The sequence below is a fragment of the Trachypithecus francoisi genome, unplaced genomic scaffold (assembly GCF_009764315.1).
Source record: "Trachypithecus francoisi isolate TF-2019V2 unplaced genomic scaffold, Tfra_2.0 Lachesis_group7, whole genome shotgun sequence".
NCBI lineage: Eukaryota > Metazoa > Chordata > Mammalia > Primates > Cercopithecidae > Trachypithecus > Trachypithecus francoisi.
In genome coordinates, this window is record NW_022681472.1 from 15,550,048 (window position 1) to 15,576,116 (window position 26,069).

A 26,069-nucleotide genomic window follows, 5' to 3' on the forward strand; every position below is an offset into this window, starting at 1 on the left:
AATGAAAACTGATTCTTTAACACTGGTTTCTTCATTTCCAGGAAATATCCTACATTTTATTTTCTTAAAAAACAAAACAAAACAAAACAAACAAAATCCTGAATTGTAGGCTATAGCTGCAATTAAATTGTTATAACTTCCCTACTTCATTTACTATTTTATAAAATAAAGAAAGCAAAGAGACTGTCAATGGGTCTTGTTATAGAATGTAAGTCATTTATAGATTGGATCTGTTCATTCTATACAGTGAATCAGTGACTAATGGCTGCAATCCTCTCCCTGCTCATCCCTGAATGAGAGCCACGATAATGAACGAGTTCTGAAATAATGGCAGCATTCATCTCAACATTTATTGAGTACAGACAGTATCTAGGGTTTGTGTTCACTGCTTCTGACACTGGAAATGCAAAGACCTCAAATCTTGTTGTAAAAGAATCCAGGGTGTAAATAAATAAAAATATGAAATTTGTAGCCCAATAGAAGAAAAGGATGAGTGAAAACAATTAGTGCACAATAAAAATGTTAAAGGATGCTGTGGGTATTTTTGTTGATTTAATAGGCACTGATGTTACATTTTCTGCCAAGCACTGTTCTTTACAAATATTACTTCATTCCATCCTCATTAGCATCTTTATAATGGTAGATTCTATGACCATCATCAACACCCCAGTTTAACAAGAAGGAAATGGAGGCACAGTAACCTGTCCAGGATTACATAGCAAACAAGTGACACAGCCAAACTGTGGACACAGGGAGTGTGGCTCCACCACCTATGCCACCTCTGATCCCAAGAGGGGGGCGTGGAGAAGACTGAGCGGGGTAGAATGCACAGTGTGAGTATTCACACAAAGCATGGAAGAATGGCAACATTCTCTGCAGAGACAAGAAAAACCAGGGAAAGGAAGCGAGAGTGTGCAACCCAAGACACTGCTGGCACACCAGCCGCACACCTGGTGTTAGTGAGCACTCTCACTCCAGCTCCTGGGAAAGCTACCTGAGCTGAGTCTCCTCTGTAAAAGGGAGACCAGACTGTCTATCGTGTGATGCTCCTACAAGGGCAAGGAATCGTCTCTGGAAAGGTTTTAGAAAATACAGAGTAAGCGCTGGCCAGAGCAGAATCCGAGTCAGAGAAGCGGGAGGTGATGACAGAAAGGTCGGCAGTGCTGAAAGGTCTAGCGCCCCACTTTGGAAAACACAAGTATGGTCACTTACCTTCAGCAGGGCTATCTTCTCATTATGCCGCCTGAACTCACCCACTTACTTTCTTACAGTTTAAAGAAAACTAATAATGCGTTCCATTATAGAAGGCCAGATCACCGCCACAGAGACGCAACCTCAAATGTCTCCAGAAGTGAGGACAGCAGAGCTGCGAAAAACTGAATCATTGGGGCCATGCCTCCATGTGTTTAAACTCCACAATTTACGAAACACAGTGCCAGCTGGAGCTGTCCTTAAATCCAGCCCAAAGGCCCACCAGTCAGCATCCCTGCATACACATCATTAATATTCTAACGCCAAGGTCACCTGCCTCCCAGAAAAGGTAAAACCGTCAGAAGGAACTGTCTCTGCTTCCTGCTGGGACTTCCTGCCAGTCTTTCCTCCCGCCGCCTCTTTTCCAAGAGTAAACATCTGCTCCTTTCTGCCACCACCACTCAAGGGTTTTCATCCACCAGCTCTTTTCTGAGCCTTTAACCTCTCTCTCCTTAGCTCCTTCTTAACACTATTTAAATATGCATAGATTTTTCTCCTCTTAAAAAAAAAAAATCGCTTGACCTCACATATCCTCTTACTTTATCTTTACAGTAAACTGTTTCAAAAACTTATCTCCACTCCCATCACCACCTCCTCCCTGCCCATTTCCTCTGCAATCTACTGAAATCTGTCTCGCGTCCCATCAGTTTAGTGAAACTGCTCACCACGTTTCCCACTAAATCACGTTTTTGGCCTGGGAGACCAGATCACCTGCTCTGCAGCAGCTGATAGCCTTGCCTGTACTTCTCACACGGCCCCTTCCCATGGGTTTCGCAGTGCCACACTCTCCTGGTCTCCTTCTTCTTTGACGGTGGTTCCACTGCAGGTTCCGTTACTGGTTCTCTCCCCATGACAGGGTTCCACCCTAACATCTCTTCTCTCTGAGCATGTTCTTGATGGCTGTTCTTACCTACTCACATGTTGTCAATCCTCACCTGAATGCTCATGACTCCAAAATCAGCATTTTAAATCAAAATCTCTGTCCTGAGACTATATCCCTTTATTAAACTGCCCAGTGAAATATCTCCTGTGGGATATTTTAAAGTTAGCATTTAACAGCTGAGTTCCCTCCACCGCCCCTCGGACAGTGTCTTTGTCTTCATTTCCCACCTCTGGTGATGGAACCCAAGCCAGAAATCGCTTCCATTATCCTCTTCCCTTACAAACAACCAAGCGCTATGTCTTGCTATTCTCACCTCTCGAAAAATCTCCCAAATGCATCCACTTGGCTGATTCCCATCACCAGTGCCTTCATTTCAAGATCCATAATCTATTGCTAGACTTATGCCCATCTCTTAACTGTCTCCATGCCTCCAAAGCTGGCTTCGATTCATTCTCTACCCTGCAATTATACACTGCAAGCCTGCTCCTCAGGTGCTCCTTACTATGCACGGGGTATAGTTCATCCTCCTTCACATGCAATGCACTCACTAAATGAATATATCGTTTTACAATCTTGGTAAGTATGGCAAATTTGGTTTATTATGTATTAACTATTTCAGGTGTGTTGGTGAGATTAGAGTAATAAGGTCTTTTTAGTAATAAGCATGCACATACAGCAATTTTAATTGGGTTTAAAATTCAGCACTATTTCATTTCTCTTTCATTTCTCTGTGAAATACCACTGTCAATTTGCACATTCCAACTTTACATAGCTAATAGATTGTCTAATAACCTAGTTTTCAGAAAGAGTATTTTTTAAATCCAATTACAATTCAAAATACTACAATTTACAATAAAATGCATTTATCTGAAAGTGTTTTTTAAAATCACTCTATTTTAATTCCCACTACACCTGGAAAGGTACTTGTCTGTTAACACTGCTTACTCAGGGTCTTTCACTTTTTGAAAAGCAATTATCTAAAGCCAAAATCAGAACCTGTTTATTAGAAATAGGGGAAGGCATACAGTGTATAGGGAAGAGAATGGTAGCTGGTCCAAGTCTCAGTCATTACCTAAGTGACCTTGAGCAACTAATGTCTCATGACCTGATTATTCAGCTGAAAAACAGATATAACATCTATTTCTAAGGAATATTTTAATGATGAAATAAGATATGGCATGTGTCTGGCAAACAGAGAGTCTTCATAAGCATTCCCACCATTCCCTGGGGATTATGATACAATGCATCTTGTATTAACTCCATGGCCATAAGAAAATGCAAAGAATACAAAACTTTCCAACAATATAAACACCCTATATCTTCAAACTACTGTGAGAAAAGTAAATTTTGACACGCTAAAAAAAAACAAATATATACATAGAGACACATATAACCAGAATTCTACAAAAAAAATTCTCTGAAGTGGAGGAATTTTTCTTGCTCTACAACTAAATGAAACTGCCCTAATCTGAAAGACAAACAGCCCTGTGAAAATCTACACCTATGCTTTTCCCCCAAAGTACTTCCTTATTTATATAAGTTTTGTAATTTACTTTAAAATCATAACAAACTAATCCAACTCACTTGTTGCACAATGGAGTTGCACAAAGAACCATTCTTTAGCAAACTCATCATAAACCACATTATTTCTAGTGTTAATTAAAGGGAATTATGCTTCGCTGAGATTTGTGTAAGACTCTCCTGTTAATACAATAACAGTGCTATAGGCAATCAACTTATTTTAAAGGACATTCTAGAACTTTTAACACACTAGTGACCTGAAATACAGAGCCCAAGTTCCCTTTCAATGTTGTAACAAGGTGAAGTATCACTTTCCTTGACTGAGGTGGAACTTGTACCAAAACAGCTTGTGAGTTTTGTAAAAAGGTCAATTAGGAACAGGAAAGGCATCAATGGGTGTGAACCAAAAAAGCGCAACAATTCAGATAGGAAATTTTACCTATGTTTACATGGAAATGCACTTCAGTTCAGTACAGCTCATTCTGACTGGGCTGGGTCAGGAGGGAGTGGGATTTTTAAAACAAGATTATTACATTTTGAACATAATCCAAAGTGAACAATCTTCAATGGTCAGAGTGCTTTTAAATGCTGAGAGCAGATATGGGAGCTCCAGTTAGGCAGTGAGGACTTCCCTTACACCCAATCTTACCTAACCGTGAGCCTCTTTCTCCAAGACTGACTAGAGACTTGACTTCCCAGCACTGCTCATTCCCCTGGTCTGCATAGTCACAGGTGCCTAACAAGTACAAACACTGTACTGCTCAATGTCTTTATCATCCTAGCCATCCAAAGCATTCTCAAAAACCTATGTAAATTCAAATAACAAAAACAAAATTATTTTTTCTCAAAGTTTTTATTATGAATAACGTATTTCTGGGGGGTTTTGGGTTTGCTTTGTTTTGTTTTGAGACAGTCTTACTCTGTTGCTCAGGCCAGAATGCACTGCATGATCTCGGCTCACTGTAACCTCCGCATCTCAGGTTCAAGAGATTCTTGTGCCTCGGGCACCTGAGTAGCTGGGATTACAGGTGTGCGCCACCATGTCTGGCTTTTTTTTTTTTTTTTTTTTGTACTTTTAGTAGAGATGGGTTTTGCCATGTTGCTCAGGATGGTCTCGAACTCCTCAAGTGATCCACCTGCTCTGGCCTCCCAAAATGCTGGGATTGCAGATGTGAGCCACTGTGCCCAGCCACACATTTGTGATAGAAATAATATCAATTTTAAAACTTTATTTGTATATGTATATGTACTTACTGAGAAATGCCTCTTAAAAATGCCAAGCACCATCTTTGCTGTACATAGTGTAACTCAGAAGAAAATTTTACTATGTAAAGTTATTACAGAGGTACAGTCATTATCTTTGCTTTTAGATAAAACTATTCGATATTTTTAATTAATTTCCTGTTCAGCCTTTAAAAGGATAGAATGTGCAATAAAAACATTGTTTCTGTGTAAAAATAATAACCACTTTACAGTGATCACTTCACGGCATATTTTCTTTTTTCTTTTAAGTTACCGGATATATACGCAGAATGTGCAGGATTGTTACATAGGTATACATATGCCATGGTGGTTTGCTGCACCTATCAACCCATAATCTAGGTTTTAAGCCCCACATGCATTAGGTATCTGTTCTAATGCTCTCCCTCCCCTTCCTCTCCACCCCCCAACAGTGTGTGTTGTTCCCCTCCCTGTGTCCATGTGTTCTCATCATTCAACTTCCACTTATGAGTGAGAACATGCGGTGTTTGGTTTTCTGTTCCTGTGTTAGTTTGCTGAGAATAATGGTTTCTAGCTTCATCCATGTCCCTGCAGAGGACATGTTCTCACTCTTTTTTATGGTTGCATAGTGTTCCATGGTGTATATGTACCACATTTTCTTTATCCAGTCTTTCATTGATGGGCATTTGGGTTGATTTCATGTCTTTGCCATTGTGAATAATGCTGTAATAAACATACATGTGCATGTATCTTGATAGTCGAATGATTTATATTCCTTTAGGTATATACCCAGTAATGGGACTGCCATGTCAAACGGTATTTCCGGTTCTATATCCTTGAGGAATCGCCGCACTGTCTTCCACAGTGGTTGAACTAATTTACATTCCCACCAACAGTATAAAAGCATTCCCGTTTCTCCACAGCCTCGCCAACATCTATTGTTTCTTGACTTTTTAATAATTGCCATTCTGACTGATGTGAGATGGTATCTCATTATGTTTTTGATTTGCTTTCTCTAATGATCAGTGCTGTCAAGTTTTTTTTCATATGTTTGTTAGTCAGAAAACTGTCTTCTTTTGAGAAGTGTCTGTTCATATACTTTGCCCACTTTTTGATTTTTTTTTCTTGTAAATTTGTTTAAGTTTGTAGAGGACTACGTGCTCCCAAACAAGACGTTCCCAATAAGTCCTGCTCTTGCAAACAAAGCAGGGCGTTCCTTCCCCACAAACAGGGAGGACAAAGGAGCCAGCTGCTAACAGCAGACCCTGGGGGCTTGTTTATGTGTAAACATCTTGAAAATCCAGAAAGTCAGGGAAAGGTCAGAAAAACAACAATGTGTCTTGTGACTCGGCAACATTCCACAAACGACTGTATAAAATAAAGCAGAGCACACCATTCGAGGCGGGCGCCATGTTTGTCTTGTCTTGTGTTATCTTGTGTGTTCATTCCTTTGTTTAGGAAACACATGGACCCCAACAAAGTTCCTTGTAGATTGTGGATATTAGACCTTTGTCGGATGTGTAGATTTCACAAATTTTCTCCCATTTCTGTAGGCTGCCTGTTCACTCTGATGATAGTTTCTTTTCCTGTACAGAAGCTCTTTAGTTTAATTAGATACCATTTGTCAATTTTTGCTTTTGTTGCAATTGCTTTTGGTGTTTTCGTCATGAAATCTTTGCCCTTGCCTATGTCCTGAATGGTACTGCCTAGGTTTTCTTCTATGGATTTTATTGTTTTCAGTTTTACATTTAAGCCTTTAATCCATCTTGAGCTAATTTTTGTATAAAGTTTAAGGAAGGGGTCCAGTTTCAGTTTTCTGCATATGGCTAGCCAGTTTTCCCAGCACCATTTATTAAACAGGGGATCCTTTCCCTATTGCTTGTCTTTGTCAGATGTGTCAAAGGTCAGGTGGCTGTAGATGTGTGGTGTTGTTTCTGAGATCTCTGTTCTGCTCCATCAATCTATATGTCTGGTTTGGTACCAGTACCATACTGTTTTGATTACTGTAGTCTTGTAGTACAGTTTGAAGTCAGGTAGCGTGATGTCTCCAGCTTTTTTCTTTTGGCTTAGAATTGTCTTGTCTATATGGGCTCTTTTTTGGTTCCATATGAAATTTAAAGTAGTTTTTTCTAATTCTGAGAAGAATGTCAATGGTAGTTTAATGGGAATAGCATTTAATCTATAAATTACTTTGGGCAGTATAGCCATTTTCACGATATTGATTCTTCCAATCCATGAACATGGAGTGTTTTTCCATTTGTTTGTGTCCTCTCTTATTTCCTTGAGCAGTGGTTTGTAGTTCTCCTTGAAGAGGTCCTTCACTTCCCTTGTTAGTTGTATTCCCAGCTATTTTATTCTCTTTGTAGCAATTGTGAATGGGAGTTTATTCAAGATTTGGCCCAATGACTAGCTTACTTTAAATGAATAACTGTTATGGCAAATTACATCTGAATAAAGCTATTTTTTTAATGCAAGAGAGTAAAATCCCTCCCTTACATTTAACCATTAATTTGTGAGAATCTGATGCTTAGAGGTAATGTAGCCATCTGGCAATCATGAGTAAACAAAGCAAAGAGGAAAAGCTAAAATGCTGAAATAGCTTAGCAGAAAAACAGAAAGAAATTGGCCCGTGGAAATATGGCTGATTGGCCACATAAACCAACAGTGGTACCACCATTCAGTAGTTCCTGTAATGTGAGAGGAAATATTTCCTATTATTTCTTAGTTGTGTCTTCCATTGTTTACCTAAAACCAATGCACTCATACAACAGAGAAATAGGATGCTGAGCAAAAACACTCCATTGGTTACTTATATCAAATCCTTTAGGTGTATGCATAGCAAACATAAATAAATAAAATAACATTTTCATTGTGCATTTTCATTACAATCCAAATGTTGGCTTCTGACAGAAATGTAGTATTTCTTAAAAATAAAATTGTGTCTAAGGATAAGTAAATTGAGCTTTGTGCTCTGATATAGAGATTTTTCACACAGGAAAATCTAAAAGGTATTTTCTGTATCATTTTATAGTATCCCCAAAAATAAAGACATGAAGAATATAAACTGCTATGAATGACCATAAAATGTATTATCAACTAAAGCAATTTTAAGAGTCTAAATGTAATCTCAAATCTTTTATATTCACATCAATATTTCCTAATAATCAAGCAGCAGATCTTATTAGTAGTAGTTTATTATTGTGAGTAGCTTAATAAGTTTCAAGAATGGATTGATTATTGATGTGGATAAGGACAACATATGCTACTATTTTAGCTACAATCATAATATGCAAAGTGGGGGCATAAAATAGCCATTACCTAGCATCAGAAATATAATTTCCCTTTGGTGGAGTGCTGCATGATTAGACTTGCTCAGAAATATTACATATTCCTGTGACACCTGTAAGCATTGATGATAAGATACCAAATTAAAATTGCAACTGTACCCCATGACATTGAACAAAGAACAGATACTGTGTGTTCTTCTATTAACTCATTTACTTAGAGCTAGACTATTTTTAAATAGATAAATAAGTAAATATCAGCTACTGCAATAAATCCCATTCTCTGACCTCTCTTCTGAGTTACAGATGCACTTTTCCAGCCCTTTCCTGGGCATTTCCACAAGATAAATGGCAACTGTCAAATTCAAAACATATCAAATTATATACCAGTTTCCCAACAAAACAGTCCCCACTTCTGACAACCCTTAGGAGCTCTGCCATCCTTTCAGTTACCAAGACTCAAATCTTAGAGGAACCAAAAGCTCCTCTTTTCCCTGATCTCCAAACAAACTATCAAAGCTCAGTAAGCTCTCAACATTCTTCTCTCCCCATGCTGGTTCTAACACTCGTTCTTTTTCTTTTTGTCAAGGCCATCATCCCATTTCAGGTTATCTGAACATCAGATCTGATTTTTAGTCATGATTTCCTAAAGGGCATCAACTTCTTATGACCAAAGTAATTGATTACATTTCACTTCATTAGAAGGAAAAGTTTGTAAGGGAAGTGGTTTCTGCATATTTTTTTCACTGTGTTATCCTAATACCTAAAACTGCCTAGAGCATACACAGAAGGTGCTCAATAAATATTTAGTGAATAAAATAAATTTCATAACTGTGCAATGTTGAACAGTGATGCTCCACTGCTCTTGGTCAAATAACACATGGACATCATACATCTGACCAACTTCATTCAAGAGCTTCCATTCTTTGTCCCCAACCTACCATTCTAAATTTATCTCTAACAAATTTCTAGATTCTCCAAACTCCAGCCAAAATAGACTTATAAAACAGTTATATTTAATTTTATACATATATATTATATATGTAATAATAGCTCTATATATATTTATATGCCATTAAATTACTATAAAATGCTATGGAGAAAAACAAATTAGAGAAGGCTGACACAGGTTCCAAGTAGATTAAGGAAAGTTTAGGTTGGCCTCACAGATTATCTGGAATTTGAACAGAGATATAAAGATGCTAAAGAAGCAAGCCATGTGGCTATCTGGGGGCAAGGTAGGAGGAGGCAATCTTCCAGACACAGGACACAGCAAAGGCAAAGTTCCCTAGGTGGGAGAAGGACGTCTCTGCCCTCTTTACATCCTCAACACCTGTCACTATGCCTAGAAGCTTTATTCTTTTGCCCACCTTATGTATAGCCCACTATATGCCAGGAACTAAAATTCTATTACAAGTCAAACTTTCAAATATAAAATTCCTAGAATGTAGCTTTGAGTTTAATTACATAAAAACCTCAACCACTCACACATTCAGCATGACCATATTTGACCTGGACAACTTTCTCCCAATTCCCTTCCCCTCCTGGCACTGCCATGTCATTTAACAATAGATGGGTCTCCTGAGCCTCATGCTCAAAATCTTAGTTCCTGCCTAACACTGTGTACATGCTCACCGAATATTATTCTGAAAAATAATATCGTATTTGGTCAGCCCAATTTCATACCTCCTATCTTTGTCCATACCCCAAAGAAGAAGGTTAGAAGAGAAGGGCAAAGTCATCTGCCATTTTTCAAATCTTTGCCCAATACCCCCGCCCGCCATAAAACTCAATAATTATACAAAAACGCATTCAAAATGCTTCTGAAATTAGACTAGAGCAATCAAGTATAATTCTTCCTACAAGGAAGGCTCAAATTTAAATGGAATCAAGAAACAAAAGTCTAGTTGTCCCAAGGCTTTTTAGCTCCCTTCACATCAGTAATGCCAGTAGGACAAATCCTAATAGTCTAAATTAGAATTATGTAGTGCTTAGACAATACTGGCTATCACATCAATGTCAAAGTTAAGTCTCTTCAAATTTAGATACGGGTAAATGTAAAATATCCATGTAATTTGATGCATCTTCATTTATGGGTTTCATACTCAATATTCCTTATCTTTATATTCTATTTTTTAAAATTTATAAAGATATAGAAAGTTATAAGTGTCCCCAGGTGCACTGATGGGATATGTACATCTACTTTGAAAAATAGCATGAACAACGAGAACGGTGTGACAGAAAGGGAGAGATTTCAGGACCATCAATTGACAACAGCAAGCTGTAGCGATTCCAAGGAGTACAGATATCAAGACAAAGTCCCTCAAAAAGACATCCCAAAAGGGGAAGTTCTGCTGGTGTTGCCTAACAAACTCAGGCAGAGGCATATATTACCCTGTGAAAATCAATACGTTAAGACCATCGGACTTTAAATGGGGATAGAAATTCCAAAGCTGAATTCTTTTCCTTGAGAATACAAACCAACTCCAATTAGCAATAAATACAAGCTAAAATCTACTAATCCTTAGTTTAACTCACTCTCCTGTTGTGGGACAGGAGATCAGCACTGTTCTGAGTAGGACTCAAATTATATAAGGTGTAGTATAGCTTCAAACATTGTGATCTCCTCACCCTCCCTAGAGCTAAGGACATCTCTATAACTTTTCAAGGAACTGTGACCCCAACTACTACAGGTTGAGCATCCCCAATCCAAAATTCTCTATCCAAAATATTCCGGTGAGCATTTCTTTTGAGTATCATGTTGGTACTAAAAAGTTTCAGATTTGGAAGCTTTCTAGAGTTCAGATATTCAGATTTGGGATGCTGAACTAGTGAATATATGAATATATTGCAAATATTCCAAACTCTGAAAAAAAACATTCAAAATCCAAAACACTTCTGGTCCCAAGCATTGCAAATAAGGGATATTCAACCTATATGGTTCTTTAACTAACTTGAAAGTGGATGGAATTAAAAGCAACATGGCCCACGGTGGTGGTACACACCTATAATCCCAGCACTTTGGGAGGCTGAGGGAGGCATGTCACTTGAGGTCAGGAGTTTGAGACCAGCCTGGGCAACATGGCAAAATCCCATCTCCACACAAAAATAAAAAAAATTAGCCATGCATAGTGGCACACACCTATAGTCCCAGCTACTCAGGAGACTGATGTCTGAGGATGGCTTCAGCCCAACAGGTGGAGGCTGCAGTGAGCCAAGATCACTTCACTGCACTCCAGTCTGAGTGATAGAGTACGACCCTATTTCAAAAAAATAAATAAAAATAAAAGCAATATGGATAGTAATGAAAGTGACACTATTGTTAAAATAGTTAAAATTCATCAGTTTCCTTCATAATGGTACCTCACTTTCCAACTCCCTTTTTTCCTATTAAGTGTACCATGATTATTCCAATAATTTCATTCCAATAATATTCCATTTCTCAAGTTTCATTTCTCAGCATCCTTTTGGCTTTTTCTGAATTCTCCTCAAGCCGAATCCTTTTATCCTCAATGGCATCTCTCACACCCTCTTCTTTTGCCATCCACATCTTTTTTTCCTATTCGCCTTCCACCACCCTACTCCACTCGCTGACATCATCTACCTGCTTAAAAGTGCTAGTAGTTCTCGGTTGCCTCATGAAGGTAGCATCTCATTCTCAGGAAGGAGTTAGGCCCTCCTCAACTTGACTCCAGAACCCTCTGGGATTACCTCTAGTGCCCTTTCCCACACAGCGTGAGAAGCCCAGCATTTCTGCTCTGCCTCATGCTACTTTCCCATCCTGAAATGGACTCCCCAGAATTGTTTACCCAGCGAACTTCTACTCAGTCATCAAAGCCCTCTAGTGCCCTTTCCCACACACCGTGAGGAGCCCAGCATTTCTGCCCTGCCTCATGCTACTTTCCCATTCTGAAATGGGACTCCCCAGCCTTGTTTACCCAGCGAACTCCTACTCAGTCACCGAGGCCCAGCTCCAACATTCATTCCTTTCTAGAATATTCTCTGAGCCCAGTAAAAATCAGTTGTTCTCTGATCTGTGTTCTTTATATCCCATTCCCTAGAGCTTTTTTCATATATAGCAGCCACAGTAGTTTTTGAATAGGCCTGCCACACCATGGGAATGTGAACTGCTGGCCCAGATTATCTCTCACGCTCATACCCGCAGCACCAGTCACAGTGGCAAACACACAGCAGTGGCTTCCTGAGTGTGTTTTGAACTGACTTACATTGTCACTTAATCTTTAGTTGTTATCTTTTCACATGTTTCTGTCTTCTACCTCTCTAAACCAGACCGTAGAATCATTAAACACAAATGCTGGGTTTTTTTACATTCTATATTTCTCACAGGGTTTGGCTTTAAATACAGGCACTTAAACACTTGTTTGCTGAATGGTATATGCCACTCTACCATCTCCCTCCCTAACAGGCTCAAAACTCAGTAAACAGCCCTTGGAAGACAAAGAGTTACCACAGAACATCCCATCGCAGCTCAGATGAGGAGAAGGTGACAGACCATGGCCAACGGTACAGCCTTGATTCCGCTATGACCCATGCCACTGCCTGTAGGTAGACCCCTTTAATACAGTCAGGCTCTAGATCAGCTAGAACAGAAAACGGCAAGATTGGGAACACAGTTAAACAAATCACGTCAGGGCTGGTAAGCTGATTAGGAATAATGCCCACTGATAGAAATCTGCAATGTTTGTTCTCCATAACAAGTTGGATAAGTGATACTTGTTTTTAAAAATCACTGCAAAATATTTCCAGTGCTGTACAACCCAAATTTGAAAGAGGATTAGTGAGTTAAGCCCTGGACCAGGGTCACAGTCTTTGAAAAGTGAATCATCCATAAACCACCCTCAGTTATATCCATGGTTCAAACGGTGATCAGCTCAGGCCAAGATGGTAAATTGCACAAAAAGCCACCCAAGTAAATTAGAAAAGAAAAAACGAATAAGCCCTGGATGATTCAAAATCCCTCTTTACCAAACTCTACTCCTAAATCCTTTTAGAAAGTAGATAACTATGTTACTCTTAAATACAATGTAGCAAGCAAAAAGGGGTGTACATAATCCCAGATGGCTAAAATGAACAAACCTGCAGTGAAAGGAAACCTTTCCTTTACTGATTCTCAGCGCTTTGTTCAAGATTCTTGCTAGTGTCCAGTGCCAATGAGCTTTAAGGGGTAAGTGGCAGAATTTGAGAGAGTCGTCAGTCTTACTAACGGGAATGCTACTTCCCTATTCCTGGTTTCTATAAGAAGGAGTTTTCCCTGAACAAAGCTGGCTCTCCTCTCCGCTCCTTCAGCCAACTCCTCCTCCTTTTTTCTGTTTTAACTGTTGTGAAATCTGAGCTACTGTTAGGGAGCAGACTCATAAATCCTACCTGGAACACCCCCCGCCCCCCACCGCCCTACCTTCCCCACCCCTGCCTAATTCTGGGCAGACACTCTTCTCTGGAATTAAGCTATGTCTCCAGTATCGTTTTGGCCACAATAGAGGTGATGTTTTGTTCTTCATCTGATGACTCTAAAAATACCTTCTTTCCCAATTTGTTCAGAACTCAGGCTAGGGAGAAGGGATCTCTCTATTGGATCTCCTCTGAGAACTCACCAATTTATAGTTCCCAAGGAATATTCCCGGAAAATGCATTAACTCTGGAGCCAAATACATTGGTTGCACTGAATAAACTCTCATCCAGAGGTTTAAGTGATTCATTAAGCTGAGTTTGGAGAATTTACTTGCCTTTGGGTTCCCAAGTGAAGACATTAATTGATGAAAAAGGGTCTACCTTTCATTTGTCAGGCCTTAGAATAAATGTCTTCTTTCTATACTTAATGTTTATATTTCAACAACTTAAACTCAAGTTCTTCTATTCATTTCAGTTTCTTAAAGAACAAAACTATATTCCCCTATGGTATAACATTACATCCAATATACCTAATACTGCTCTTAAAATGTTTTTAGAAAGCACTTCAAGTGAATATCGGCTTTTATTTAACATTTTTCACCACTACATGAGAAATTCAGTCCAAGGTGCTTCCAACATTACACTATTAATTTTTTGTTTTGTTTTGTTTTTTTGAGACAGAGTTTCGTGCTTGTTGTCCAAGCTGGAGTACAATGGCGCGATCTCAGGCGACTGCAACCTCTGCCTCCCAGGTTCAAGCAAATCTTCTGCCTCGGCTTCCCTAGTAGTTGGGATTATAGGCACGTGCCTATACACCTGGCTAGTTTTTTGCATCTTTTAGTAGAGACAGGGTTTCACCATGTTGGTCAGGCTGGTTTTGAACTCCTGACCTCAGGTGATCCGCCCACCTCAGCCTCCCAAAGTGCTTGGATTACAGGCATGAGCCACCACACTAGGCCTAAACTATTAATTTTTACAGTCTCTTCCTGAGTTGTATAAGGGTAGGTAGAATTTTATTATCCTTATGTACTAATGAAGGAATTGAGGTTAAACAGTCAGAAAACAAATGTCATGGTGAACTGCAGCAAAATGCCACTCTCCCTGACTAAGAATTTACATTGCCAGAGTAGGCTGCTGCCTAGGGAACTATGTCACAAAAAGATCCAGTGTCTCGGAGGACTCACAGTATGTTGTTCTAGGCTTCCGTAATGAATTTTTGTTGTGTGGAGCCCTACAAAGCTAAAAGCGAAAATGTATTCAAGTACAGCAAAGCAGTAGCAAGGGCACAATTATCTTACTAACATCCCTGCACCATTTTAAGCTGTCAATCTTAAATACCAGAAAAAACAACAAAAGCAAAACATATGGTTTCTATACAGGTTAAAAACTTACAGAGTTAAAATCTCCTATCATTTGACTCAACTAGAAGTTTTATCATACTGTTGCCCAATTATCCTTCTCAAGGCAATATTTATTTTCCTCGCAAAATACAGTGATAATATAAATTTTACTGGATATGCATGCATAATCATCATAATAAAAAAGTGTGTCAGGAAAAATGACCTGGAAATGTCCTTTGGTTAGACTTATAAAAAAAATACAATATATTCAACTAAACAGGGAAGAAGTTTTAAAGAAAAAAGAAGACTTTACATTATTTTCTCCACTCATACTCTGCCCTTTTTTTTTCTTTTTTTCAGACATAGAGTCTTGCTCTGTCACCCAGCCTGGAGTACAGTGGTGCAATCTCGGCTCACTGCAACCTCCGCTTCCTAGTTCAAGCGATTCTCATGCCTTAGTCTCCAGTAGCTGGGACTACAGGCGCCCGCCACCATGCCCAGCTAATTTTTGTATTTTTAGCAGAGACAGGATTTTGCCATTTTGGCCAGGCTGGTCTCGAACTCCTGACCTCAGGTAATCTGCCTGCTTCAGCCTCCCAAAGTGCTGGGATTAAAGGCATGAGCCACTGCGTCCAGCACAAAAAGCTTTTTGCATCTCCCTCAAGATGTTTTGAGAAGATTTTTATCAACACAATCACAATCCCACCTTTGATGTTCCCCGTCTCTTCCTAAAAATAAGAAACAAAGCAGGGTTTACTCTTCGCTGACCTCTGAACTAATGTCTAGCCCTTTTTCATAAATGAGTTTTACAGACAGGTTGGAAGAGGTTTACTAGCTGGCCTGAGATTGCAGAGGTTAGATGTAAATCTAGGTTTTTTTCAACTTTGGAGCCTGAATTCGCCAACTACATCATTCAGACTTCCTCCCACACTGCCACAGAGTCCTCAGGGAGGAAGCCACAGGGGTCCCAGGTTCTCTAGTGACTTTTCAGAACCTACACCTTTCTTAACTCTTCCCCATCAAGAACATTTTCCTACTGTGTCTCACTGATTCTCATTTTGATGGGTAACAGAAGTTAGCCTAGCCTATAATGACCCATGACTGGTTATATCTAGCACAATACCTTTCACACAGTAGTTAGTGAATATTTTGTGTACCAACTAACAGGCCAGGTACCAGTCCATGGCCCAGGACTTGAGGACCCCTGTTCTAAAGACTCGCCCATTTAGAAAAAAAGCAAGTAGGAGAAAAATCACAAACTGCATTCGAACTCCCCCACTGTATGAAAAACTCCCTGAGTTGTCTATTGTACTCATAGCTGTCTCCTTAGCACTTAGTCCAGGGACTGAACATGACATACTTTGGATGGATGGATGGATGGATGGATGGATGGACAAATAAAAGAATGAATGGACAGATATGAGTTATTCAGATGGCTACCCAATTATGGACTATATATTCAAATCAGAGGGTACTTATTATCTGAAAACATATTGACAGGAAATGTATTTTACTGCAGACGTATTCACATCTCAAACAACATATTTGTATTCGAAGAAATGTCTTCAAAATCTTCCTCTAATGAGCTTCTGATGACCTAAATTTGCATACTGCAGAGACAGGTTAGGGGAGTGAGGTCTTTTCAATGTTACAAAAACACAATTTTGCTTTCTGTGGTTTCAGTTAACTGTGGTCCAAAAATATTAAATGGAAAATTGCAGAAACAAACAGTTCATATGTTTTAAATTCTGAGTAGTGTGATGAAATCGCACATCATGCAGCTACATCTCACCCAAGGTGTGAATCCTTCCTCCGTCCAGCATCTCCACACTGTGCACGCTCCCTGCCCATCAGCCAGTTAAGAGTCTTCTCGGAGATCAGATTCACTGTCATGGTACTGCAGTGCTCATGTTCAAGTAATCCTTATTTTACTTAATAATGGTACTAAAGTGTAAAAGTAGTGATGTTGGCATATTGTTATAATTGTTCTATTTTATTATTGGTTCTTGTTAATCTCCTACTGTGCCTAGTATATAAATTAAACTTTTTTTTTTTTGAGACGGAGTCTCACTCTGTCACCCAGGATGGAGTGCAGTGGCCGGATCTCAGCTCCCTGCAAGCTCCGCCTCCCGGGTTTACGCCATTCTCCTGCCTCAGCCTCCCGAGTAGCTGGGACTACAGGCGCCCGCCATCTCGCCTGGCTAATTTTTTATATTTTTTTAGTAGAGACGGGGTTTCACCGTGTTAGCCAGGATGGTCTCGATCTCCTGACCTCGTGATCCGCCCGTCTCGGCCTCCCAAAGTGCTGGGATTACAGGCTTGAGCCACCGCGCCCGGCCTAAATTAAACTTTATCACAGATATGTATGTACAGGAAAAAACGAAGTATTAATATACATAGGTTTGGTACTAGCTACAGTTTCAAGCACCTACTGGGGGTCTTGAAATGTATTCTCCAGAGTGAAGCGGGGACTACTGCATCTTCTAAAGCAGCAGTGCCCAACCATTTTGGCACCAGGGACCAGTTTCATGGAAGACAGTTTTTCCACAGACTGGGGGCAGGGGATGGTTTTGGGATGATTCAAGCACATTACATTTATTGTGCACTATATTTCTATTATTATTACATAGTAATATATAAATAAATAATTATACAACTCACCGTAACGTAGAATCAGTGAGAGCCTGAGCTTGTTTTCCTGCAACTAGATGGTCCCATCTGGGGGTGATGGGAGACAGTAACAGATCATCAGACATTAGATTCTCATCAGGAGTGTGCAACGTAGATCCCTCGCATGCACAGTTTACATTAGGGTTCATGCTCCTATGAAAATTTAATGCCACTGCTGATCCAACAGGAGGTGGACTCAGGAGGTAAGGCTCACTGGCCCACTACTCACCTCCTGCTGTGCAGTCAGGTTCCTAATAGGCCAGGTACCAGTCCATGGCCCAGGACTTGAGGACCTCTGTTCTAAAGACTCACCCATTTAGATAAAAAGCAAGTAGGAGAAAAATCACAAACTGCATTCGAACTTTCCCACTGTATGAAAAACTCCCTGAGTTGTCTATTGTACTCATAGCTGTCTCCTTAGCACTTAGTCCAGGGCCTGAACATGACATACTTTGGATGGATGGATGGATGGATGGATGGATGGATGGACAAATAAAAGAATGAATGGATGGATATGAGTGATTTAGATGGCCACCCGGTTATGGACTATATATTCAAATCAGAGGGTACTTATTATCTGAAAACACATTGACAGGAAATGTATTTTACTGCAGAATTTAGGTCTGTCAGAACCCAATTGAAAATATTTTCTACCTGCAGTATCTATAACCTTACCCATACATTAATTACATATTATACTCATTTATAGGAACTAATTTTTAGTTTTTCTACAAAGTTGCCTTCTATCATAAAATCAGCTATAACATAAATGCTTTTTAGCAAATTTAGTTTGCCAAAACAACCTTTTGTACATCCTCAAACAATGGCAAAGAATGAACTACTAAAAGAAATACTAACAAGTATAAAATCAAAGGTAGCTTCAAACTGGCTTCTCAAAGTTCAAGTTGGCCTTATTCACTTCTGAGTGGGAATACAGCTAAAAGAACATTTCTGTTTGTTCAACATTGTAATTTATTTTCTACTCAGTAAACTGTGAGGTTTCTCCATGAAATGTAAAAACAAATATGCTGAATCAAAGCAGAAACCATGATTTTTATGAAGTAAAAATGCAAGTGTTCATTAGAATTCAGGAAACATGAAATTTGTTTGCTTTTTTTTTTTTTTTTTTTGCCAAGATGTGAGAGGGAGATTCTGTAATCATGACTTCTGGAGAGGCCACTGCACAAGGCTCTAACGCCTTCATCTGTTTATACACAGGCTCAATCTGGTAGCTCTATGGGAGATTCCAGGATACCAAATAATCATCATCGTAATAATTATTACATTTAGAGACAAGTTGTTCCTTTTTTCTGGTCGACCAAAATAATAAGACTTGCCAGAAAAGCTCAACATTCAAATTTCAAATTATTTCCTTTAGTGTCAGTCCTAACTCCTCTTAATACAAACCTTTCTTTTTACTGCCAAAGCAACCTCAATCCAAAGTATTAACTACAGCTGCAAAATAAAATCTCAAACTAGAGTTGATTTTCCTGGTAATAACTGGCGGTGGAAGGTGAAAAAAAGCACCGCCTAGAGCAGAAGTCAGTTCATAGGCCATTTCTGAGGTTGTGGCCCTGAGCTAACCTCCCTCCTCCACAGACCTCAATGAACACCTCTGTAAAGTGGGCAGAAGTAGGCTAAATCCATCACTCCCTCAACACCACTCTTGGAGGTAGCAGGGATTCGACCTTTGCAACACACACCCCTCTTCTGCTGTCACAAAGCCACTCTAACTTCACAGCCTATAAGACAGGGGCAGGGTGCCACAGCCTCACTACCACCCTCCTGTAGAAGGTGAAAGCAGTTCCCCTCTGAATGTGGGGTGCTTACAGACATCAAAGCTCCTTATATTGGTAGGGGGTGCAAGGACAAAGCCCATTGTGTTGTCTCTCTGCAACTAAACCATAAGCAAAAAGAGCACCAGTAGAGGATAATCCTTACATGGAATATTTCATTAACCAGATGATACTCTTCTTCATCCAGGCCATACATATGGTTTCCTACAAATGATCCTGTGCAATTTAATCTTTTGAATTCTTAGATTTCTTCTATGCTAGATAGGAGTTTGGACTAGATGACCGTGAAAGTTCCTTTTAAATCTGTATTTCTTTAGTGATACATCTTGTATCTAATCTTCAGAATGTTCACTCTCAAACTAAAGTCATCCCATTACATTTCCTTGGAAAATCAATGGAAACCCCTATTTTAGAAAAGGTTCAATAAACATGAAGCTCTATTTGAGATGTTCCTGAAAGTAAAATAACTTGAAAGGTCATAATTTCACTATTAACCAGGCAAACTCTTCCTGGGATCTCCTTAGAATAGCAAAATACATGAATAAAAATAAATCTTTCTGTGAGGTGGACATGCAAATGACTTGGGGAGCAGCAATCTTAAAGACCATTCACTTTTACTATGAGAACACTAAATACTAGACGCTACCATGTGCCACCTGGAAAGAGAAGAAGAAATGTGGGATATCTGGTGACCTGGTACGGGGGCAAATGTAGTTTAAGGATTAGTGCTATATTATGAGATAAAGTCTTCAGAATATTTTTGTTGGCCTATTTTGCAACCAAGGCCTGGACTCTTCACAATTAAAGCATCCTGCTCTGTACAATGAATTTTTTTTCTATTTACCTAATGCACCCAACTTTCCATCAATAGCTGGTATGTGGCACTATCGTCACTAAGTCCCTTCAGAGTACACAGAGCAGCAGCTACTCTTTAAATACAATATAAAGAAAGATAAGGGTCCAGCATACAATATGGCTAGACCTCCTTCTTGGCAATTCACTCTTCAATCATAGGCTTTTAGGCCCGAAAGGCAAGAAAGTCAGGCTCACTATACACGATCTCTTGCTAGTCTGTGGGCAGGATCAGTGCCTATCCCTGACAAAATTATCATTCATCTGTAGTGATGCAAGAAAAACTGAAATAATGTACATTTTTAAAAACCTAAATCTATTCAATTTATGGGTCCATGACTTATTTTGAGATCACATCCTTCCTACATTTGGCTATTAAAGATCCTCTCTTTATAAAATGATGAGGACAGCAGACATCAATGTTCTTAATTGGAAAAATTAAAACTTGACACACTGTGGGTCTCCCCATCACTTTCACCCGGGCTGGAGCACAGTGGTGCGATCTCAGCTCACTGCAAGCTCCGCCTCTCGGGTTCACGCCATTCTCCTGCCTCAGCCTCCCAAGCAGCTGGGACTACAGGTGCCCACAACCACGCCTGGCTAATTTTTTGCATTTTTAGTAAAGACGGGGTTCCACCATGTTAATGGTCTCGATCTCCCGACCTCGTGATCCACTCGCCTCAGCCTCCCAAAGTGCTGGGATTACAGGTGTGAACCACCACGCCCAGCCCCACTTTTTTGTAAATTGTATTGATCCAGAAAAATCTAAATGCCTGAGAAGCTCTCTTCCCTGGAATTATGAGAGTAGCTATTCATGTATAAAAATTCACCATAATTTACCAAAAATTACACAGACCACAGAGTTAGGCTACTTTGAAGCAGCAAAGATGGCAGTGTCCACAGACAAATGACACACATAGAATATACAGCCTGAATGTAGAATGTGAACCTGTGAGCCTAAATACCCAGGAGCCTTAAATCTGTAACAGAAGTTAATGTGAAGGGAATAAACAGTTCCAGTGGAATGGTGAATGCACAGAGTGAATGCATTTTGCTAACTAGTGTGTTAGCAAAATGGCAAAAAAAAAAATCATATAGCATTAAAGTTGGACTTCACAAGCTAAGACATCTAACAAAGTTCAAAGAAAATAAGGAGCTTCCACAGCCACCAGAACAAACACACAAGAATTAATTTTAGTTGAACTCAGACTTGTCTTAAATCAATAATCTCCTACTCACATTACTGTCTTGACTGAATATCACAATGCAAAACACGCACACATACGGAAAAGGATTCCAGCACCGCTGGGTGCAGTGGCACACACGGATAGTCCCAGCTACTCAGGAAGCTGAGGCAGGAGGGTCCCTTGAGACCAGCTCAAATGTACCTTGGGCAACATAGTGAGACCCTTTCAGGTAACAGGAGGAAAAATGCAGCATGATTATATCATTCTCTTGTTATAAGGCACTGTCATTTAAGTATAAACCTGGAGTATTCACAATAGAATTCAGATTTACCAGATGAGAGCATGATAAGCAGTGTCAGATGGCTGTGGAAAGATATGTGTTTCTGAAACCTACAGGTATCAAGAAGGAAAAACATAAATACATCTTGTTTAGTGTAGAGCTGCAGTTTAAACCGTTTAAAGTCCCAAACTGTGTTAATTTTTGAAACCGTGTCAGTGCTGACTACTGGGAGTATCAAAAATCTCTTTAGGGCTGTTGTTATATTTATAATTTCTAAACGGTGAGGGAAGACAGCTAGATGGATTTCTATTAAAAGCTGTTCCTGGCCAGGCGAGGTGGCTCACGCCAGTAATCCCAGCACTTTGGGAGGCTGAGACGGGCGGATCACCCGAGGTCAGGAGTTCGAGACCAGCCTGGTCAACATGGTGAAACCCCTTCTTTACTAAAAATACAAAAATGTTTGTATTTTTAGTAGATAATGCGTGATGGCATGCACCTATTATCCCAGCTACCATGGAGGCTGAGGCACAGAATGGCCTGAAACTGGGAGGCGGAGGCTGCAATGAGCTGAGACTGTGCCGTTGCACTCTAGCCTGGGTGACAGGGCAAGACTCCCTCTCAAAAAAAAAAAAAAAAAAGTCACTCCTGTGTGTTCCATGTAACAGACAGAGTATTTGCTTACAGTGTCTATCTGTTTAACAAGCCAGCCATTTAATTTTCAATGAAATCAACAAAAAAGAAAAAGGTGCGTGGATATGTGATTTTGAGAAAAAAAAAAAAGTCTTAAAATGTAAGTAAAATATGGAAAGTGACCTTTAAAACACACACACACACACACACACACACACGAAAAAAAAACACGTTCCCAAAAGCGTACCTGGTCTTACTCTACACTGTGCGGTTGGCCACGTCCCTGTGCTTGAGGTGGCTCTTGGTGGCAGTTCAGAACCAGGGGACCTATAGTCCCCTGTATGAGCCAACTCATACCTAAATCTGTATGAGCCAACTCATCTCCACTCCCAGGACATTCTTCCACATGGAAACTCTCTCTCCTCTCTTTCACCATAACACAAGAGCACTCTCCTCAGAACCCTCCTCAGAACCCACCTCAGTTTTCACAGTCTCCACAAAAATAAATCAATAAACAATCCTGGCTTGCAGAGATCTCCTCCTAGTTCTGCATAACCACAGCATTTACGCACTCAACAGGATAGAGCACTAAGTGAACACTGGATGACTGATACAAGTGTTTTCTCTGGAATTGGATCAGGGATAATCTGGGATTAAAAAAGAATATAAATATTATTCGCCACGTATTTTGGAAAAATCATAGTCAGCAATTCCATTATCCTAAATACAAATACAAATGTATTTAGGATATTAAATACAGAAATACAAATATTTCTGCAGAAACAAAGCCTCACTACCAGGATTTAATCTTCATTCAAAACAAACCATTACCTGTGTTTAACGGACCGGAGCTGTTGAAACGCCATCAAGTAACCGAACCAGTCTGGATATTCGGTCCAGAAATGCTATCTGAGTACAGAGCAAAGAGCGCAGCTTGCTAATTATGCTTCCCACAGCTTTTAACTTCTTCATGTCACGAGCAGAGCTATGGAATTCTCAACCAGAAGTTCTTGCCTCCCCATTTACAGCTACCTCTCCCCAGAACTTTTGTTACTCGAGTCTGTCTTTGAGGGCTGAGACGAAATGAATAAATGGCCTTTCAAGCCCAAAGGAGGCAGGGCAAAGACCTTGACAGTCCAGGGTGGTCCTGCCCCTCACTTTGTGACACACGACCCAGTGGGGTTAACTGTCTTGGATTGTTTTGTGTCTTCTTTCCTTTCTGATGCATTCTGGTGTGAATTTTTCCTTGTCAGGTTGGCTAAGGATGGGACAGGAGCCAGAGGTGACACAGAAGTGTCACAGGCAGTAGAAAGGAGAGGATATCTATAGGCACTGAGCAAACAGCTCCTAGACAGGTAAGCTCTGAGGGCCTTCCCCATCAAGGCCTTTGAGAAAGTGCTTCTCCTTACTGTCCACACCACTGCACACCTCCTCCACTCTTCAATATGCTGGTTTGGGTTTTTTCTCTCCAGTCTTAAAACATGGAACATTTCACTTCTAAAGTTCACGTCTTTTATTTATAATGAAAGAGATATCCTGAGCTTCCAGAGATTTTTTAATTATAATTAAAGTAATGCTGCAAAATACTTCAACAGTATCTTCTAACATACATGTATCACTGACATAAAATTATACAGCCATGATTTCCAGCCTCTGAAGTGGCACTGGATATCGTGTCTGGTCATGAACAATTTTATATTTAATATTAAGCACACGCACAGTTGGGAATGTCAGAGAAAAGACTGGAAGACCAGCAGCCCCCAAAACATACTCTTACATGACACCAAAGGGCTATTTTCTGGGGTAAACTGAGGTTCCTTCTAGAAATATCATCAAGACCTGGACTGAATCCAACATCCCCTCACTTTCACCAGTGTGGACTGTCTGTCTCCACTGTGCCTGGCAGTGGGCAAATGATGGGAGTAAAAGGGGGGCAAGAGGGAGTTCGGTTCCTCAGGAGCTCACAGGCAGTGAGAAAGACACTGTGAAGACTAAATGGTACAACCCATGGGGCCAGCGCCATGGCAGTGCCCTATCAAGCATACAGGGAGCATAGAGAGACAGATGAATTCTGCCTAGAGAAGAAACTAGAGAAAAGTCCCACAGAAGACATAAGATTTCAAATGGCTATCAAAGAAAGAGCAGGAGTTAACTAAGAATGTAAGTCGGGGAAGAATTCTTTGGACCAAAGAATCACTCTCGAAAAATCTCTTTTTCTCCCTCCCTCCCCCAGTGGCTTAGGGTGAATAAAACCAATCCACCAATTTTAAACTAGCTAACCTAGACTTTTCATTACTGTTGGGGTTTCTCCAATGGTTGTTTGTCTTCAGCTCATCACCCATTCATAGCATCCACAAAAGTGAATTTGCAGAGGCAGAATTTTTACAAGAATAGTAACACTAGGGTCAAATTTAATACTGTAGATTGCCTTTCTGGCCACATGCTCATGGCACATGCCAAGCCACAAGAGTAGATGGGAAGCTTCATGTGCTGCCCTAGGCTTCTGTTGCATTAAGCATTTTTAAAATTTTAGTATAAACTGATAAAATTCAAGAGCTACGCATCTACTTTTAAACTAAATCATTTTCAGTAAATCGCTGAATACTTTATTCAGAAAACAAGATTTTTACAAGATGATTCGTTCCTCTTACCTCCATGGGAAAAGCTTTGAAATTAACCGTGTGCTCAGAACCACGCTGGTTTTCTCTTCCCCAGTGAAATCTCACTTCATACAGTTCAAATTCATGCCCTTGAGGCAATGGTCCTCCCGAAAGAACTGAAAAAGAAAATATGTTACTGAATTACATCACACATTTACCTCAGCATTATAAACATTAGAGACTTTTTTTTTTCACCAAAATGCTTTCATGGGTTCTACAGATTAAATTCACAAAGCCAAAATGAGAAATTTACCACAACTGTGAGGTGAATTTAAACTATCTAGGCTTGGCTGAAATTCTTGTCTTGGTCATTCAGACATAGTAGAAGTTCAAAACCTCTGAAAAACTCGTAATGATATGTATATTTTAATTTCCTATGTGTTTTAAGTCTAGAAGTAGACAAGGAAAACAAATTCCTCTCTTAGAGATTTAAGCTTAGCACTGATCAAGAGACAAAAAATATGGTTTAACTCTCAGACTGACCAATATTCTGTAGACATCTAAATAAATTAAACCACATTTGCAGATCATCCACTTGTAGTAGGAGGCTTCCAATTTAGAGAACAATCGTGGACTAACAAAATTATCCATGAAGAGGATTGATTAGCATTAAGTCAATCGATAATGAAATTGCACTTTAATAGCTGATGGACATTCATTACCACAAATGACACAAAATAAAACTGCAATAAAATATTAACAATACTCAAAATATTAACAATACTCAAAATGTTAACATCAGTCCCACAAGATAATGTCTCTTTTTCTTATTGTTGGATATGATCAAGACCTTTGTCCCCAACAAGGGCACACTAAAGGATAATGAAAAATACATTTGCATGAGAACCTGTCTTAAAACAATAAAATTCTTTAGTTAAAAACTCCCTGACAGCATACGTACAAACTTGAAATAAAGTTTCCTACAAACAAATGGTCAATTTCAATACAAATAAAAGTTGTTTAACTCAGGGCATTTTTCCTCTAGCAACTCCCAATTCTGAACAGTATCAGCTAAGAATTTTAGGTTATTTAGCTAACAAAATTCAACACCTTCCCTTTCCTAGAAATAGACTTTTTGAAACAGA

General features: G+C 39.6%; 1 protein-coding gene across 3 annotated transcripts in view; it reads right to left on the reverse strand.

Moving 5' to 3' along the window:
* The window catches only part of CA8 (carbonic anhydrase 8), a 102,380-nt gene that overhangs the window by 60,677 nt on the left and 15,634 nt on the right, over positions 1-26,069 (reverse strand). For all 3 annotated transcript variants that reach the window (XM_033202536.1, XM_033202537.1, XM_033202538.1), the window contains exon 3: positions 24,976-25,100. In XM_033202536.1, coding sequence (XP_033058427.1) covers positions 24,976-25,100 — 125 coding nt within the window. The remainder of the gene's footprint in view (positions 1-24,975; positions 25,101-26,069) is intronic.